The sequence below is a fragment of the Eumetopias jubatus genome, unplaced genomic scaffold (assembly GCF_037043125.1).
Source record: "Eumetopias jubatus isolate StellerSeaLion01/CBP00866 unplaced genomic scaffold, mEumJub1_p1.0 scaffold_17, whole genome shotgun sequence".
Classification (NCBI taxonomy): Eukaryota; Metazoa; Chordata; class Mammalia; order Carnivora; family Otariidae; genus Eumetopias; species Eumetopias jubatus.
The window spans coordinates 6,213,382-6,231,567 of NW_028274823.1; the positions used below are offsets into that span (position 1 = coordinate 6,213,382).

At 45.5% G+C, this 18,186-nt stretch overlaps 1 protein-coding gene across 2 annotated transcripts in view; it reads left to right on the top strand.

The window, feature by feature from the left end:
• Positions 1-833: 833 nt before the first annotated feature.
• CUNH10orf90 (chromosome unknown C10orf90 homolog) overlaps positions 834-18,186 on the top strand; it is a 229,561-nt gene continuing 212,208 nt past the window's right edge. For both annotated transcript variants that reach the window (XM_028119882.1, XM_028119883.1), the window contains exon 1: positions 834-1,073. In XM_028119882.1, coding sequence (XP_027975683.1) covers positions 834-1,073 — 240 coding nt within the window. The remainder of the gene's footprint in view (positions 1,074-18,186) is intronic.

Genomic DNA, 18,186 nt, shown 5'->3' on the forward strand with positions numbered 1-18,186 from the left:
TGACACACGGCTCTTTCCTCACTATGTCGCTCACCTGGTCCTCCCGACGTCCTTGTGAGTGGCAGGTACGATTATTCCAATTTTCCTCACGGGAGACGGAGGCTCAGGGTGGTGACGGGACTTGGCATGGTTGGCTTGAGACCAGAGCCGTCACTAAGCTAGTGCGTCCCCCCCACCCCCACCCCCCGGACACAGCGCTTCCCAACAGAGCCCTGCTTTCCATGCCTGCTTGCAGCCAGCATGCCTTTTCTGCCGGGCTCTCTTCTTCACTTGAATGTGTTTCTTATCTTCTCCAGGGCTGAGGTCACTCTTTGTGTCGGCGGGAGTCTGCACTTGCTCCTTTCAGTCCTGGCAAGAAAAAGCAGGAATTCTAAAACCCACAGGCAGTGATCACCCCCGGCTCCTTTGTACAGCCCAGTAAATAATTCATCTGAATTTGAGGGGTCTGACACTGAGAACGTATTGACCCTCGCTGTCACTGGCAAACCCTGCACGGAGAACTTGAATACAGCGGGAAAGAGAAATGTGTCTTTGAAATCAGAGACGACTTCGAGTGACCTGAGAACACAGGTAGAAGCGCTGGGGACGGATGAACAGCTGCCAGACAGAGTATTTTTAAGGCACGTAAAGGTCATCCCTGAGGTTTCCACATACACATCCTGCCCGCCTGGCCACTGGGATCTGGGAAAACCAGCTCTGGACTTGGAAACCACCAGGCGAGGTCCTAGCCAGGGCCCTTCCCAAGTCCCTCCTGCTGCACTCAGTACCTGGATTAAACAAAGAAAATTGTGTCTGCCAGGCTCACTAGCTGAAGTCACAAGATTCCGAGGATCATGCGGCACTCCGGCATTCCTACAAAAACTCGTCCGGAGGGGCACACTTCCCGCCACACGAAAACGGCTGTGCACCGGACTTTCCAGATAAAAACATTTAGCACCGAGTTGAAAAACCATGTGATGGTCATGGATTTCGTGAAGAGTAACTGGTTCCCCTCCCAGAGAAGAGCCAAAGGTTGCATCATCCATATGTGTCAAGGCCTGAAGACAGCTGAGCAGACAGCTAGCCGATACGAGGTATGGCCGAACCCCGGGTGGGAAACAGTGGGCACACAACCTAATTCGGAGAAACAGGTACTCCTCATCAGACAGACCATTCAGGTGTTTTATCTGGTCTAATAAATTAATCATCTGTTTGTAGTGTTCCCCCAACAAATTTGGAAAGGACGTTTTCATCTCTTCTCTCCGTTTTTGAAATATGGGAAGGGGGGAAGCCTATCGGATGAATGTCATTTACACGTGACACACATCTGCAGTTGCAAACATTTAATAGTGACTACCCAGTTAATTTGTATCCACATTTGGAATCCCCAGTAGAAACGGCAGCATGTTTCCGCCAGTTCAATTTCCTAGCTCTGTAAGTTTGTAACGATCTGTCTTTAAAAAACAAATTCCCATTTGTTTCCTGACCTGTTATGTAGAAAAATTATCTATGACTTGCCTTGATCGAATTAAAATAAGCTAGGCCTGTAAGAATGGCCTTTTCTTTATTGCAAGTGAGTTCTGATTTTTAAACAGAAGCTACTTTGTCGGGGGAGAAAAGAGGAGAACTTTGGAGTTTAGAATGTCAAAGTGAGATAAACACATCACTCAGACATATTTGTATTCTGCAACTAGTTTTAGCCACAAGCAGTTCTCTTTCAGAGAGTAAACATGCATGCAATCGGATCAGATCTTTATTGTACATGGAATAAATTATGAATGTCATTGTAATTGACTCCTATATATAGCTCACTTACCTATTGCTTTTGGAAAATGTAACATGTAAATTACTAATGTTTTTGAAATGGTAACCTTTCTGAATGTTGATGCTGTTGTTAGGAGCTTCCCATGAATGTTGGCAAAGACTGCAGATCTTTTGTTCCCCACCCTGGGCTTCCTTATTCCAGGACAATGTAAGAACCTGTTCTGCAGGGTTCAAGGCTGGCTTCTTCCAGTTCCAGCCCTGGAATTGTGAGTTTCCATGTTCACAACAGAGATGTAAAGGCCACAGGAATAATGGTGTTAATTAAATTCAGTAATAATTGTTCATTAGTTCATTGCCCAATCAACCAGAGCAAAAGGTGTGCAATTAGAATATAATTGAAAGAAACCAGAGATATTATTATTCACAAGTAATTAATCGGATGGGGACAGAATTTTATCATTGTATAATTTCCATTCAGGTTAGTTTTCGATCCTCCTGAGAGAGAAAAACTTGTTGAATTATACCATCTTGCATTTTACAGAAGTGCTTGTGGCTCCAATTTAAATTTTAAATGACAAAGAGCAGCTCTTGTGTTTCCCCCCCCTTTTTTTAATGAATAAAACTTCATTTATTCCTATAGCAACGCTGAAGGTGGCATTGTGGAAAAGTGCATCTTTGCAGGAGATTGTCAAAAGCTTTAAGTGAGCTAATAGTCACAGCTGCCGCTATTTTTGTGTGTGGCCCTGTCCCCCGATTACCAGTTACAATCAACAAGGGGAAGTTGGGTCCCTGCTGCTTGATAGTAGTCTTAATTCTAACTGGAGTCTTAATTCTTATGTTAAAATGAGTCTGAGAGCCTCCCAGGGCAATCAGGCCCTCAGCTGGACAGTCCTCACGGTGTCTGTGATTTGGGAAGTGGTCTAGGCAGGGCCCACTTTGCTCAAGGGCAGGCCAACTTTGAAAACCAACATTGATCTGTGCCTCCTGTCCTTCTTACTTCTGAGCTCCGCTCTTTTAGAAGCAAACATTTCAGAATTTAAAATATTCCATATCCATTGAGCTGTTCCTGTTATTCCCACTGGGGCATGTCAGCACCATTTAGATTAGGAATTCCAGGAAGAAGTCAACTCCCCTGCTCAATTTCCAAGCTGAGCTGATGATAGAGCCCAACTAACAGCCTCGGGGGCCCCGTTAGACTTGGCCCTGGTGATTCCTTTTCTCTCACTAGCTCCAAGACCATGGGTCAACCTGCCTGGGCTGTAACCATAAAGTACCTGATGGGGTAAGAAATGAACAAGGTCACTAAAGGGAACTCTCAGTGCACAAAAGTACTAAGTTAAAGAAACTAGCTGGTTCTCCAGTGAAAGTGAGTTTTGGAAATTTTGTTTCTCGTGAAAACCTTACGGATTTCAAGTCCCTCCCATGAGGACCTACAAATCCACTTGCGTTGTTTAATGTCTAAAACTGGCATTTCTCTAAAACTGTGGCCTTAGTCCTGGGCTGTGTTACCGCTTGGAGGTGCTGCTTCTCATCTTGACATAAGCGTCCCTAACTCTGTTCCAGGGATGGTCCAGCCACCTTCATTCCCTTACTTAAATTGCCTTTTAATAGGAAGGAATGGCAGACCTTTAACAGGACAGCAGACCTGTTGTCTGAAATATCAGTAGGATGGGAGGCAGATGGTGGCGAGGGTGCTGGAGATCCTTGTTTGCAAAGCCTTGATTCCTGCTGACTCTAAACTACCCCAAACTATTAAAAACACCGTGTGTGAAGGGCCTTTCTTTCCCCACGTAGGTATCTGATAAACTTCAGACATAAAAATAGCCAGAATCAAGTAATGGGACTTGGTTTGAGTTCTGGCCGCTGTCCACACTGCAAGCATGGCCACATCCCCAGAGTCCTAAAGCTGAGCAGGGATGGTTTCCACCTTAGGGAGGGAAACCACGTGGAATTCAGAGCTGTGCCTACATCTCTCAGAGTGTGGATATGAGCCAGCATCTCCTAACTGATTGTTGAGAACTTTCGGATGGTAGGCACAGGCTGGGGCATGCAAGTCAAGTCTCATCCAGCCGTCTTCTCTTAGGTGATAGTTTCAGATACATTTAATCATTAGATGAGCCAAAGAAAGTTTCTGTATGTGATAATCGCCTTGTGGCCGTGCTTTTTAAGATTTTCCCAAACTTCTATCATTTCTATCTTTCCTTCCTACGCATTCTTTTTTTTTTTTTTTGGATTTGGCAGTGATGCTCAATTCTGGCTGACTGTAAGAATAATGGCAAACTGTTATTTTTTATTTTTCTGATATGCAAAAATTGCACACATTTAATGTATACATTTCGATGAGTTTGGACATATGCACACACCCATGATACAATCACCACAATCAAGGTTCTACACATATCCATCACCTCTAAACATTTCCTGTGTTCTGTGCATGTTACTTTTTTGTTTGTTTTTTGTTGGTAAGAACACTTAACATGAGATCTGTTCTCTTAACATACTTTAAAGTGTGTAATCCCATGGTGTTGTGTTGGATGGCGGAGCTTGGACTTGTTAATCGTACATAACTGAAGCTTTACATCCGCTGAGCAGCACTCCCCATTTCTCCTTCCCCAGCACCTGGCAACCACCGTTCTATTTTTTGCTTCTGTGATTTTGACTAGCTTAGCTACCCCATATAGGTGGAATCATGCAATGTTTGTCCTTTTATGATAGGCTTATTCCGCTGAATGTAATGTCCTCCTGTTTCATCCTTATTGTCAAAAATGGTAGGATTTTCTTCATTTTTAAGCCTGAATAATATTCCATTGCATGTATATACTACATTTAAAAAATCTGTTCCTCTGTCAGTGGACATTTGGGTTGTTTCCTTATGGTGAACTTTTAAAACCAACGTATGCCTACAGCCCAGCCAAGGCCACTGTGACCCAGAGCAGATGTGTGTGATTTTGTTGTATTCAGTTAAAGAGCACTGAGCTTTGTTCTGACATGAGGGGAAGTTACTGAAAACGGTCTGATCCTTTTGAGGCTGACTTTTCAGCCTCAAAAGTCTAGGGTATTGGTCCTCAATAGATGATGATTTCAGCCCCAGGTGGTATTTGGTAAAGTCTGGAGACATTTTGGTTGTGACGGCTTGGGGAAGATGCTACTGGTACCTACTGAGGAGAGGCCAGGGATGCTGCTAAATATACTACTGTGTTCAGGGCAGTCTTCTGCCGCCCCTAACAAAGACTCATCTAGCCTGAAATGTTCACCGTGTGGAGGCTAAGAAGCCCTGGTCTAGGGCTAATTCAGCCTCACTGTAGTAGAGGCATGACCCTTGCGAGGACTCTACTTAATGCCCCACGTGTGCGAGATCTTTTCACCAGGGCCAGTGGGAACATGAACTGTTTCCAGGTCTGGGTAAGGTCCCAGATGTGTCTGACCTACTACTTTCTGGTAGTTCTTTTTCTGGTTTTATGCAGTTTTCTCTTAAGTATGTGAAAATCAGTTTTCAGCCAAAGACCGGAGAGACCCATTGCTGGTTGCTAGAACTCTTTTTTCCTTGTAGTTCACTCCTCTTCAGTATTTAGCCCCAAATTCCGGCTGTCTCAGCTTCTCTGAGTCCTGATCTCTGCCTCTCTGCTCAGTGAGACATGAGGCTCTCTCGAGCTTCCCCTTTGTGCTTGCAGCCTGGAAACTGCCTCTAGGTGGGGACGATTGTAGGGCTCCCTTCTCTCATTCCCCCTCCGTCCAGGATCACAGACCCCCGTTGCTTTTCATCTGGTGTCTGGACACCATTGCTTCCTAGCCTTCATCTGTCTTCTCCATCGTAGCTGGAAGGAGAAGTGCCTCCCTGTGTGGGTTTGATGTCCCACCAGGCGGAGAGATGCCACTTTGAGCTTTACTGGATGTCTTCCTTGGTTGGGGTGAGCCCTTAGGTCATATGAGATGAAAATACTCAGGTTTTAAGTGCTTGGGCTTTGAGATAACTTTATTTGGGGAATGAAGAAGTCAATGAGACCAAACAGGAAGTAAAACAAATGTTCCCTTTCTTCTCACAGTTACCAAAAGATGCAGGATGATTTACCCCTTTCCAAACCAAGCTGGAGAGGTGTAGCCAGATCAGTCTTCACTATCTCCTTTTTCTTCCTGAAGTCTTTGCGTCCACTCGAGACTTCTGCCAGATAAGCTGGGGGCTCCGGCTGCCGTGAAGGCAGCGAGCTCCCCATGTACAAAGGGTTGAGAAAAGGCCATTTGGTCAAGGACGATAAACATTCCAATTAGCTTTGCCACCTCATGGGCAGATCAGGAGCCCCTGCCTCATCCCAGGACCTGCTTCCTGCCCGAGCGTGTCCTCGGTGCTCCTCCTGGAAGCCTCAACCATTTGCCTCCCATGACAGTGGCTACTAGTCTCCGTGCAAATGCAGGAGGAGGGAAATGCAAGAGGCAAAAGATGAAACAACTGCTCTTGGGTCTCAGTGATGCTCACTGGCCACATTCTTCCAGCCCCTCCCTGCCTGTGTCAGTGGGAGGCTGGATGTCAGAGGGCAAGGTTCTCAAGAGGTGCAAGGGGTCAGAGGGCTGAAACTGGTTTTGCTGCATCTGGAGGCACATCTGGTGATTGAGGTCTCCAGATTAGCTGCACTATGAATGTTTTGTTATAGGTGACCTGCAGTTCAATCCAGAACACTTAAAGTCTCTTGAGATCTATCTGACACAGTTGCCGCCAGTGTCCCTCAGGACGTTGGGCATGGGTGGGGGACCCATGTCCCCATTTCAGCAAAACCAAGGGAGGGGCGATGGAAGGTGAACGGTGGTGATGTGGCTAAGTGTGAGGGCACTGGGTTGAGTCTTTCTGGGGTCTTGCTAGGTGAGCGACCTTGGAAAGTTTCTTGACCACTTTGAGCCTTAGTTTCGCCATCTGTGTTCATGTGAACCATGATGGTATCTACCTCCAGGGTTTGCTGCAGGGATTAAGAGAGATAATCTCTAGAAAGGGCAGAGAGGCAGCATCTCATAAAAGTGTTTTTGCTGTTCAAGTTCCAATATATCTTTTTCTGCCATACCCAACCCTGCCCCAAGGCCATGGCACAGAGACGAGGCCCTTGGGGCCAGACTAATTGTAACCAGGGCTTTAAGGATGCTGCTCCTGGGCATGCAGTCTTGTTTAGATTGGGGTGAACATCCCTATTCCTCCTTCCCCACACTCAGAGTGCCGAGGGACAGGAACCTGTGACCTTCTATGCTCTTGGCTCAGGGTAATCTCCATTCCCCAAGCAACTCAGACATTAGTCAGCAAATTGACCCTGAGCTGAATGCACAGTTTCCGCTCAGAACCCACCTAGTTCCTGTGGTCAGCTGCAAATTCCACCTTTGACAAGGGACTGTTGAGAATGTGAGTTTATACACATCTGATTCCTGCCTGAGAAAGCTGGAGTGAAGGCAGGAAGTATTAACAGGGCATTTTCCATGTAAGATGCACCCTCCCTTTGAAGATCCGCAAGGATATAAAGGAGTTTACCACCCCAGGAAGGTGTGAATGGCCCTCACACTTCGGTGTCCTCTAGAATCCTTATGAGAAAGTTCTAAGAATGTAGAGCCTTGGGTTCTGGGAAGGGTGGGATCCAGAAATTTCTGTTTTTAACATGAAATCCAGGTGATTCTGATGCAGGTCTAAAACCCTGATCTGGAATTTCCAGACTGATATTTTCCAAGTGCATGAACCAAGCAACAGATGACAACGAAGCTCGAGTGACTGGCCTGTGTTGAGAAAGCTGGAGCCAAGGGGCATGGGGTGGGGGAGGGGAGGCACGGTCAGAGAGGACTGTGGCTGGGCCACTGTGTGCCGGGAGAGCTGAGAGATAGAGATGGAGCCAAAGGGGCTGTTGTTCGATCCTTGAATTGCCTCATTGATCCTCACCACAGCTGTGTGAGGCACATGAGCCTTATTTTTCCAAAGAGAAAGTTCTGTGAGGCCCGATCGCTGAATCAGGCTGCACGGGGACACAGGAGGGGCAGAAGGAGGGTCCATCTCAGAGATGTCCTCCTCTGAGGTTGGGCTTCTGGCATGGCGCTGGGGCATGGGGAGATGGGGGAACAGCACTTGTCCTGACAGCAGCGGCTGGGAACCCAGGGGTCTTCAGGGTTGGCTGCAGACAAAGCCCACTCTGCCAGGATCGAGTGGTGAGAGGCAGTGATACACCTGCTCTGACTTGCTCCCTCTGTTGGCTTCGGGAAGAGTTCCTTCCCGAAGCTCTTGCACCAAGCACCTCCTTCTGGTCCTTAGGTCCCACGTGGGTCCTCGCTCCCCGCTGTTCGTGTGTCCCGTGTTCTCTTCCCTCTCTGGTGGAGCAGATGGATTAAAGATGACTTAAAAAAATTACCAAGGACCTACTGTGTGCCAGGAACTGTGCTAGGTGCTGGGGACACAGAGGTCCAAAAGGCTGTGTTCCTGCCCCTGCTTGTCACCTGGTGAGGGAGGAGCCATCCCAGTGAGTGTGCTAAGTCAGGGTGTCTACACTGAGCTGTAGGCCCAGAGAACTCAGCAAGGCTGCACAGGGAAGGAGACATTTGGGCATGTTCTTCATGGAAGACTGGGAGTTTTCCATGACTAGCAGGGAGGGTGGGGGTATGGGCACATGTGGAGAAGGAGAAGACATCCCAGGCAGAAGGATTGGCAACTCCTGAGTAGCGGCGCACAGGAAGACCACACCTAAGTAGAACCCAGTGGCCTCCAGAATTGCAGCTAGCATTTGCAGGGCATGGTTCCTGAGAGCAGGGAGCCAGGCAGAGAAAGGGGTTTGGAAGTTGGCTGTGGCTAAAAATTCATCTGTACTGTGAAAATCCACGAGGCCAGGCAAAGAACAGCTGACAAGGAAAGAACGGTTGCTGGGAAGCCGTAAGATGAACAATTCTCGGAGCTCCCTCAGGGCTGTGGATCACTTAAGTTCCTCACCATCCTCACTGAATAAAGGGTAAATTCAGTAGAGATTCTAGAAGGGGCATGCCTTGGAAGGATGCTAAACTAGCCCTCGAGTAAAGGCTACTCTAGGTCCATCCTGTAACAATTTTAGAAACAATTCTTGAAAGAATCCCCCACAAGTAGTTTAATTGCCTGCCAAAACCATGTTCAACACTCTTTCAAGGATTACAACAAAATTCAGCAAGCGATAATATAAAATTAAAAATACCTAGCATCCAGACCAAGCTCACTAGACATTCAAAGGAACAGGAAAATACGATTCGTAACCAGGAGAAATCATGATTAATAGAAACAGATTTATAAATGACAGTGATGATGGAATTAAAAAGCAAGGATTTTTTAAAAAGCTATTATACAGTGGCTAACTGAACGTAATAAAAAGGCATAATATTAAAAAAATAAAAAACTATTATAAAACTGTTGTTTTCCCTTTAAATTCAGGGGTTTAAGGGAAAATAGTACCATGATGGGGAAAGATATGGTTGATATAAAAATGAACCAAATAGAACTTACAGAGAAGAAGAAAAATGACACTATCTGAAATGGAAATTTTATTAGATGGGATTAACAGGAAATTGGATGCTGCCGAAGAGAAGGTCAGTGAAATTTCTAAATGGAAGACAGAGAAAAAGGGGAAAGAGGAGAGGGAGGGAAGAGGGAGATGGGGAGATGGGGAGAAAGAAAGAGAGAGAGAACAGAGCCTGAGTGACCTGCAGGACAACATCAATATCAAGAGATCCAACATACATATAATTAGAGTCTCAGGAAGAGTGGGGAGGGGGTGAGGGTAGAAAAATGATTTGGAGAAATAATGGCTGAAAAATTTCCAAAGGTAATGGGACATATGTCAAAGCATTGCTTGTCAAGTGCATGTATATAGCAGAGGCCAGATCATCAAGCTTGGCCCAAGCTGTGTTAAATAGTATATATTTTCATGTTTCCCAGTGGTGGTCACAGGGTTATCAATCAGGGTTCTCTAGTGCAGGGAATATGTTTGTTTCTTTGTGGTCACACTGCATAATTAACTGAGGCATTTTGCTTATTTATTTATTTATAGCTGAGACAGTATCAATTTAGTGTAGGATTGTTGTAGCTCTGATGGGCTAGGAGAAAAGGGGAAAGCAATCTGCCAGATGCTATCTGTGTGATTTTTCTATTCCTGCAAAACAAATGATCATATAATTGGCTTAAAATGACACCTATTTATTATTTCACAGTTTTGTAGGTCAGAGATCCTGGTGTGGGTTAGCTGGCCCCTCTGCTAAAGGCTTTCTAGGCTGAATCAAGGTGTTAGATGAGGCTGTGAGGCTCAGGGGCCTCTTCTGACATCACTGGTTATTGTTAGAATTCAGTTCCTTGTGGTCGGAGGGCCGAGTCCCCATTTTGTAGGTGGCTGTCAGCTGGCACTCTCAGCTCCTGGAAACTGTCCTCAGGTCCTTGCCACGTGGCTCCAGCCATAGGCAGTTCACAACATGTTTGCTTGCTTTGTTCATGGCCATAAGACAGTCTGCTGCTTTGAATCTCTCTGACTTCTTTTGGAGACACACCTGATTAGGTCAGGTATAGAAGGGTCATGCCTTGGAAGGATGCTAAACTAGCCCTCGAGTAAAGGCTACTCTAGGTCCATCCCGTAACACCTAGGTCCATCCTGTAACACTTACAGAAACAGTTCTCGAAAGAATCCCCCACAAGTAGTTTAATTGCCCGCCCAAACAATGTTCCAACACTCTTTCAAGGATTACAACAAAATTCAGCAAGTAATAATATAAAATTAAAAATATCTGGCATCCAGACCAAGCTCTCCCTGGTATAATCTCCCTTTGATTAACTCCATACCAACTGATTAGCGACCTTAGTTATAGAGGCAAAACACTTTTGCCAGATAATATAACTTAATTGTGGAAGTGAGAGCCCATTGTACTCACAGGGTCTGCTCACACTAAAAGAGAGAATATACGGGTTGTGTGCACCAAGGGGTGGGAAGCTTGGGGGCTGTCTTAGCATTCTGCCTACACTGTATTTTAAATTTTTGTATCTGTGCAGAAAAGGAAATAGAAGGAGGCCTTGGAATTGTAGGCACATAGGTTGGACCCTCTGTCTAGGAAGTCCATAAGGAAAGGTGACCTTAATCTCCTCTAGCTCACCGCTGTGCCCCCAGGACCGGGTCACCTTCAAGAACATTGTAGGGCACATGTGTGAATGGAGGCATCCATGGATGGATGGATAAACAGAAGTTCATGAGGTGTGTTTGAGATGAAAATCTGGGGCCAGAGTGGGTGATGGTTGCTGACTTGGTGCATCCAAGGGATCTGCCTCTGATTCAATGCTTATGTCGGGCTCCCTACAGATTCCCTCATTTGCAGTGATCAACAGACAGGCCTTGGCTTTAGGGAACCCAAGTGAAGGTCCAAAGTGGAGGTCCCTTGTTTCATTACCCTTTTCATTAATCAAATCCCAAATAGAGAAATTATTTAATTTTCTCTCTGGGGTTTTCTAATTTATATCCCTTCTTAATCCAGAAAGGACTTTAAGACAGCTCCAAAAATAAGTATCATTTAGAGATACTTAGTCTGGAAAACATCCAGAATTTAAGAAGAATAATTTGTCAGAGAAACAAATAGGACTGAAGACAAATGGGGGAATTATTTTCTTAAAGTAGACAAAAATTGCTTGCCATTTTCTATTGAAGACAAGAAGCATCTTCCCAGCAAAGCAGCCTGCAGCCGGTGGTGAGCAGGTCAGCCCCAAACAGTTACTCTCTAGTGGGACTCAGATGCCTCCGATCCAGCCCTCTGTTACAGAAAGTTCACGAAACCCATTATTTTAGCTACACATGTGCTCAAATCCTCACTAATGAGTTCTGGACACTGCTGGTTTCTAGGCACTTGGTTCCAGGTTAGTGGCTTCACTTGGCTCCATAGAGTCGGAGGACACCTTTTGCAGGTGGTGGTGAGCTGGACCGTGTGCGCCAGAGGGGTGGGGTCTCGGCTGATGGATATGCAAAGAGGGGTCCAGGAGCATATGGGAGATGCAATGCACTCAAATGTGCATTGTTTGCTCCTCACTGTTGATGTGATGTTCAGGAAAAAAGCTTTGTTGTATCTCCATGGCACGTGTGCCCCTGTGCTAGCTGTCGGACGCACGGAAGACAAAAGTATCAAGACTTTCCACGATAAATGGCCACTTTCTCAGTTTTGACGATGTAATTCATGGGGCCCAGTGCCAGATGAACATGTGGTCCTCATGTTAGAACGGCAGGGAGAAGTAGTCATTCAAGGTACTCACGTGTGTCTCTTTCCTTCCTCCCATTGGCTCCTCTTGATTTGTCCTGGTGCTTTGTAATGTGTTCTTTAATGTTGGCTTAAGTAAAGAAAAACTAGGATCTTAAATTATTACCGTGAATTTTAATGGTCATCTTTATACTGTATAATGCCATTTTAACACAAATATAAAAGCATTTAACTCATATGTGGTATCACCGAAATGATAGTTTTTATTGTGCTAATCTTATCCATGCCTATATGTATCTCATTCTCTCTAGAACGATGGAAACACTGCCAAAATCAACTCCAACTTTTATTTCATTCCATGATATAATCTTATTTGACCAACACTCTGTACCTTCAGTTTCTTGCTGGTTGAGGAAGGGCTGAGAGCAAAGGGAGCTCTGGGGGCCCTGTCTCCCCCTCCCCTTCTGAGGTGTCATTTGCAGCATCCTCGGGTGGCCACCACAGGGAGCATGTACCATGAGTAAGAAAGGCTCTGATAGGGTTGCTTGGTCACTCGTGTTTCCCAGAAATCCACTGCCTTCTTTCTGCATTTGAAGTAAGTCTGTTTCCAGTAGGGGGCGTGGCCTCTTGGGGCTGTCAGCACTCGGCTTACTTGGTCCTAGATGTAATTTGCTTACCTTACATTCCCTTTGAATCTTGCCGAACGTCCATGCATGGTAGGCTCACCAGAATCCTATGAGCAAGGGGCCCCTGGGCACCGTCTGTGCCTGGGGCAGCACGGAAAGGAGCAAACACACACCTTGCTCCTGTCTTCTGCCCAGGTATGTACTCCACTGTCCTCTGGGATTTCATGTACAAAACACAAGTTCGAAGATAAAATTATTTTAAAATTCAAGCTGATGATCCCAAAGCACTGGCTACAGAAGAAAAAAAAATGGATGAATGCTAGCTGTCAGACACACGGAAAACCTTGTGTGCATCAGAGGACATAGCTAATGCAGCGAAAGGAAACCCCACCTACCACGTGGGCGAACCTGGAGGCTGTTATGCTGAGTGAGAGAAGCCAGTTGCAAAAGGGCAGATGTTGATTGACTGCACTTTCACGAAGTACCTGGAGTTGTAAAATTCACTGAGACAGAAAGTACACTGCATGGAGGGGAGAATGGGAGATGAGTGTTTAATGGTATGGAGCAGCAGTTTGTGAGGATGGGAAAGTTCTGGAGACGGTAGTGATGATTGCTCAACATGATGATTGTACTTGGTTTTACGGAATTAGGCACTTAAAATGCTAAATTTTATGCTATGTATGTTTTACCACAATTAAAAGAAATTCAAGATGGCGATGTCAAACCTGCGTGTGGCCCTTTCGAGGACGCGCTCCTGAGCACCGCTGGGTCTGGCGCCTGTGAAGCTGGTCCTGCGCCAACCTGTGTTTACAAATGCATAGGGCAGTCCTCTTTCACTCTGAGGTCAGGGGCCCTGTCTTATTTCTCTCACTGACTCTGTGTTGAATGGAAACTCTAAGCTAAATTGGCGCTTGTTCATGATACATTTAAAAAAATGCAGCCTTACATGCAATTTACATACATTAATATTCATACATTTTATAAGTGTACAGTTCATTTTGTTTTGACAAATGCATACAGTCATGTAACGGGCACTGAATCATGATGTAGGGCATAGCCATGACCCAGAAATTTCTCTGGTGCCCTTTGTACTCGATACCCTCCCCCAGCTCCATCCCCAGCAGCCTTGATCTGCTCTCTGCCACTTAGCTTTTGCCAGGTCTGGCATGTCTGTAACTGAAATCATGCAATATGCAGTTTTGTGTGTGTGTGTGTGTGTGTGTGTGTGTGTGTGTGACTCTCATAAGTTTCCATTACAACTTTTGGCATCTTAATTAAATGGATCATGTTCTCTTGGGGCAGCAGAGAGGTGAGGGCTTGGGCCCTGATTCAGGTACACATATATTCTTATCCTAACTCTGCCCCCTTTCTGAATTCTGACTTTGCATGAACTTTTACCTTATCCAGAATCTGTTGCTTCCTATACAAAGTGGAGTTAATAGTGGTCCCCTCCTTTCATCCTGTGCATTTGCAGGGGTTGAACAAAGCGGTGTATGGAAGGTACTCGGGGCAGAGCTTGGCTCATAGCAATAGCTCAGTAACGCTTAGCTGTTTATCATCCTGTTACCGATGCCATCATCACCAAGAACTCTGAGAATGGCGTTTCCTCATCTATAGCATGGCAGTATCATGGTACCTTCCTTCTAGTGTTGCCATGGAGATAACTTAATGCCCATGAAGCATTTCGTATGGTGCCTGGCACGTTTTAAGCACTCTGCCGTGTAGCTGTGGATATTATTTCTGTTCTACAGCCGTTAAGGACCCTATTTTGCTATTCTTCACTAAGTAAAAGTCATCACCTTCTCTAATTGTGAGACGGTGTGAAAGGGCCCCGTTTAGATTGCTCTCTGCTGGTCTAGGTGAAAACCACCTTGCAAACAGCAACCACCAGTGTGAGAGAGTAAGGCCTTTCTCCCTGGGGGCCCAGGGGAGGAGCTCCATGTGAACAGGGGAGCCAAAGAACAGGAAATACCCTAGTCCTTTTTGTTTGTTTGTTTCTGTTCTTTTGAAAGAAGAAACATGACAACAATTGAGTTAAGAGGCGTAGGGTGGAGTGGGCAATTGAATCCTCAGAACTTCCTGAGGTGTTGGAGAGTCAGGGTACCTTCATGGCAGTGGATTCGGAAGTACTGGGAGAATAGTCAGTAACAGTAAATAATTCCTGGTACAAGAAATGGATTCATCTTCTGGACTCGTGGGCTCACGTTTTCAAGTAAGGAGAGAATGTTGCAAATGATAGGAAACATAATAGAACATGCTGAAAGGAATACTTAAGGAATCAGGGGAACTCTACCTCTTTGATACACAAAATAGTTCAGCTAAATTTGACTTTGTAACTGGGTAATTAACATGCCCGTATTACAGCATTATTTTCCCCCCACGCCTGATGTTTGCAGAGAAATCTTCAGCCAAGTGCTTTGTCATTGCTGTTCTCATTTATAGACAGGGGCTGAAGTCACCCTGGCGGGAAAGCGGAGAGTGAACTCTCTGTGGACCACTTCTCATTAGGCAGCCAGGGGAAGCTGGTTTCCATGAGTTTCAGAAGAAGAGGAGTGATCGAAATAATGCATCCTCCTTACATCCTGATTTGCCTTATTTTCAAACCAGCACCCCACCAGACACCGCCCTTGACAACCAAAGTGAAGGAGAAGCAAGGAGAAACAGAGGCATCTTCGCGCAGATCCTAACAAGGGAACAATCCCGCCATTTGCAATCAGATAAGGGATAGTATCTCCATAATAAAAGGCAATTGAGAATCTAAATGAAAAATCTAATGCTTTTCATGCTGATTTATTTTAGATTAGAAAAAGCTAAACCAGATGTAAACATGAAGAGATGAAGCATGAAGAGGGAATCATGGCAGAGTGATAAATCTCAGTTTTGAGTTATTATAGGTACAGGGTTGCATTAACCAGAAAATACACTGTTGATCTATAAACTGCTCTGACATTAATTATTGTTGCAGAAGAGAATTCAGAGGATTGAATACAAACACGCAATGCTGGCGAAGATCAACCATGCATCCAGATTAGCCACGGAGAGTGTATTCCAGCCCCCAAGAGACTGCGTTAACCCATTGGCACTCCATGCCGGAACCCTCCCTGTGACGTGCTATCTGCCTTCTAGTGGGATCTCCAACACTGGATGCTGAAAAGAAATGGCCCTCTTTTTTATTTTATTTTATTTTTTTGGATCCCAGCAATGTCTCCCATCATCCTAAAGAGAAGACCTAGCTGTTTGCTCTTCTCTCTTCTTTCCTTTTTCTTTACTTGGTCCCTTTTTACTTGCTCAATGCTTTACAAAGCCCTGACCACCCCTTCACACACACACATGCACGCATGTGATGCACACCCATGCACACGCACACACGTGCTAATATGGGGAATGTTGAGAACACTAGGTCCTAGTTGGAGAGGGTCTTGGCTCTGGCATTTAGTAGCTCTGTGACCTAGAGCAAATTACTGAATGTCTCCATGCTCCAGTGTTCATATCCATAAAATGCAGAGATACTATCTCGTGGGTACTGGATGAGGGACTAGATATGGAAAACCTGAACTCAGGGACTGGCAAGTTTATTAAATGTCTGTTGTACCAATCCACAATTCTCCATCCAGAACTCTTGGGGCCAAATGTGATTCAACAATGATTTCTTGATTTTATTTCAGCAAGTTACACTGCACAACATTTCTAGTGGGATTTGAGGTAGCACCCTGTAATTAAGCTCCCTGATGTTTTTGCAATAAAATGTATGAATATTCACACTAAATGGAATAAATTAATATTATAAATAGCCTCAGGTTAGTTCAGGTAACGTTTGGCTGTCAGATTAGTCTTCTGCAAACTCAGAGAGAAAAAAACCTCTCAGATTTCAGAGCTTTATGGATTTTAGAATTGCAGATAAGGGATTATGGATCCATAGTGAGGACTCAGATATCTTGAAGGAAGAGTCGGTAAACAATAAAAAACAGCAAAAACAATAGCATATTTGCTCATTAGGGCCCAGCTATTATGGCACAACTTGGGAGAATCGGGTGGGAGAATATGAGCGTTGCTTTGTAAAGTGTTCAGTCTTCTGTAAATGGATGGTTCTAATATTCTCATACCCACGGTGTTCAGATCTCACTAGTGCTCAGCTTCTGGCTCCTGATGGAATTCATTGATCATTTTGTTGTCTATATGTTATCAGTGTCTCAGCTCGTGTCAGGCTTGACCACAGAGTTTCTGCTGGTAGCGGTGTTGGTAAGGCTGGACCCTCTATGGTAGCAGGTGGTGAGGTGGTGCGGAAAGAATGCCAACCCGAGGACGGGAGGGCCGGTGCAGGTGTCCGAGCCCCGTTTTCTTGTCCATGGGCACTGATGTCTCTCACACTCCCTCGACCTTTGTTTCTTTGTTTCTTTCTTTTTTTTTTTTTAAAGATTTTATTTATTTGACAGAGACACAGCGAGAGAGGGAACACAAGCAGGGGGAGTGGGAGAGGGAGAAGCAGGCTTCCCGCTGAGCAGGGGGCCCGATTCAGGGACTCGATCCCAGGACCCTGGGATCATGACCTGAGCCGAAGGCGGACGCTTAACGACTGAGCCACCCAGGCGCCCCGACCTTTGTTTCTTTATAAAATAAGAACTCTACATGTTCTGGCCACTTCTCAGGGACTTTGGAGAGTGAGAAGGAGGTAATGTGTATAAAAGAACTTTGCAGACTGGAACATTCCCTATGACTGCGGGGTGTCATGGTTCTTTTAATGTCCTTGATCCTAATCAGAATGTTCTCTTCTTGATCGCCTCGATTCCAATTTGGTCTCCTTCCACTTGCTTTACTTTAACTGAACATTAAGCACTCACTCTCCTTGTTCAAAAATCCCCCAAACTTCCCCGTCACCTAGGAAATAACACCCAAGTTACCGTAGCATTCAAGGCTGCCCATGACATGTTGTCATGGTCTGTAGCTGTGGGGACTGCAGCTCAGACCATGAACATTGTTATAATGTTAATGGGATGCATTAACACTTGTGCTCTGACCTACAGAGCTATTCCCTGGTGTTGGATATTTCAGAATCCTCCGGTGTTTTGCCATCATGAACCATGCTGCAAAAAGGTCCTTGTGAATAGAGCTTTAACTGTATTTTGAATGAGTTAAAAAAACCCAAGGATTTTGAGCTGGGAGGGACATAACCAGATTTGCTTTATGGAAACATGGCTGGTGATGAGGTGGAGGCAGGAGGCCGCTGGGCTGAGAATGGGGAGGTTGCAGTGGTCTGGGCACGTAGGATGGGAATGCCGTGAAGGCGGTGGGTAGAGGGAGCTGGAGATGGAATGGAGACATTTAGGAAATGTAACCAACAGGTGTTGTGGGTAGACGCAGCCACGGGAGTGGGCAGCAAGAGGGCCACTGGAGAGCACAGTGAGAAGCGTTTCAGGGACATAGCTCACAGTGGCTCAGTCTAGATTGTGGTAAACTGAGGACTGATGGGAAGTGAGGACTTGGGACAGAGACAGTGTGTGGCCATCTCCTCCAAGAAGATTTGCTGAGAGTGAGAAGGTGAAGGGAGGAAGGTAATGTATGGGGGAGGGAAGTTTTGGTTTTTTTGTTTTGTTTTGTTATTTTTTAGAGGGGGGAGTTGGGGGAG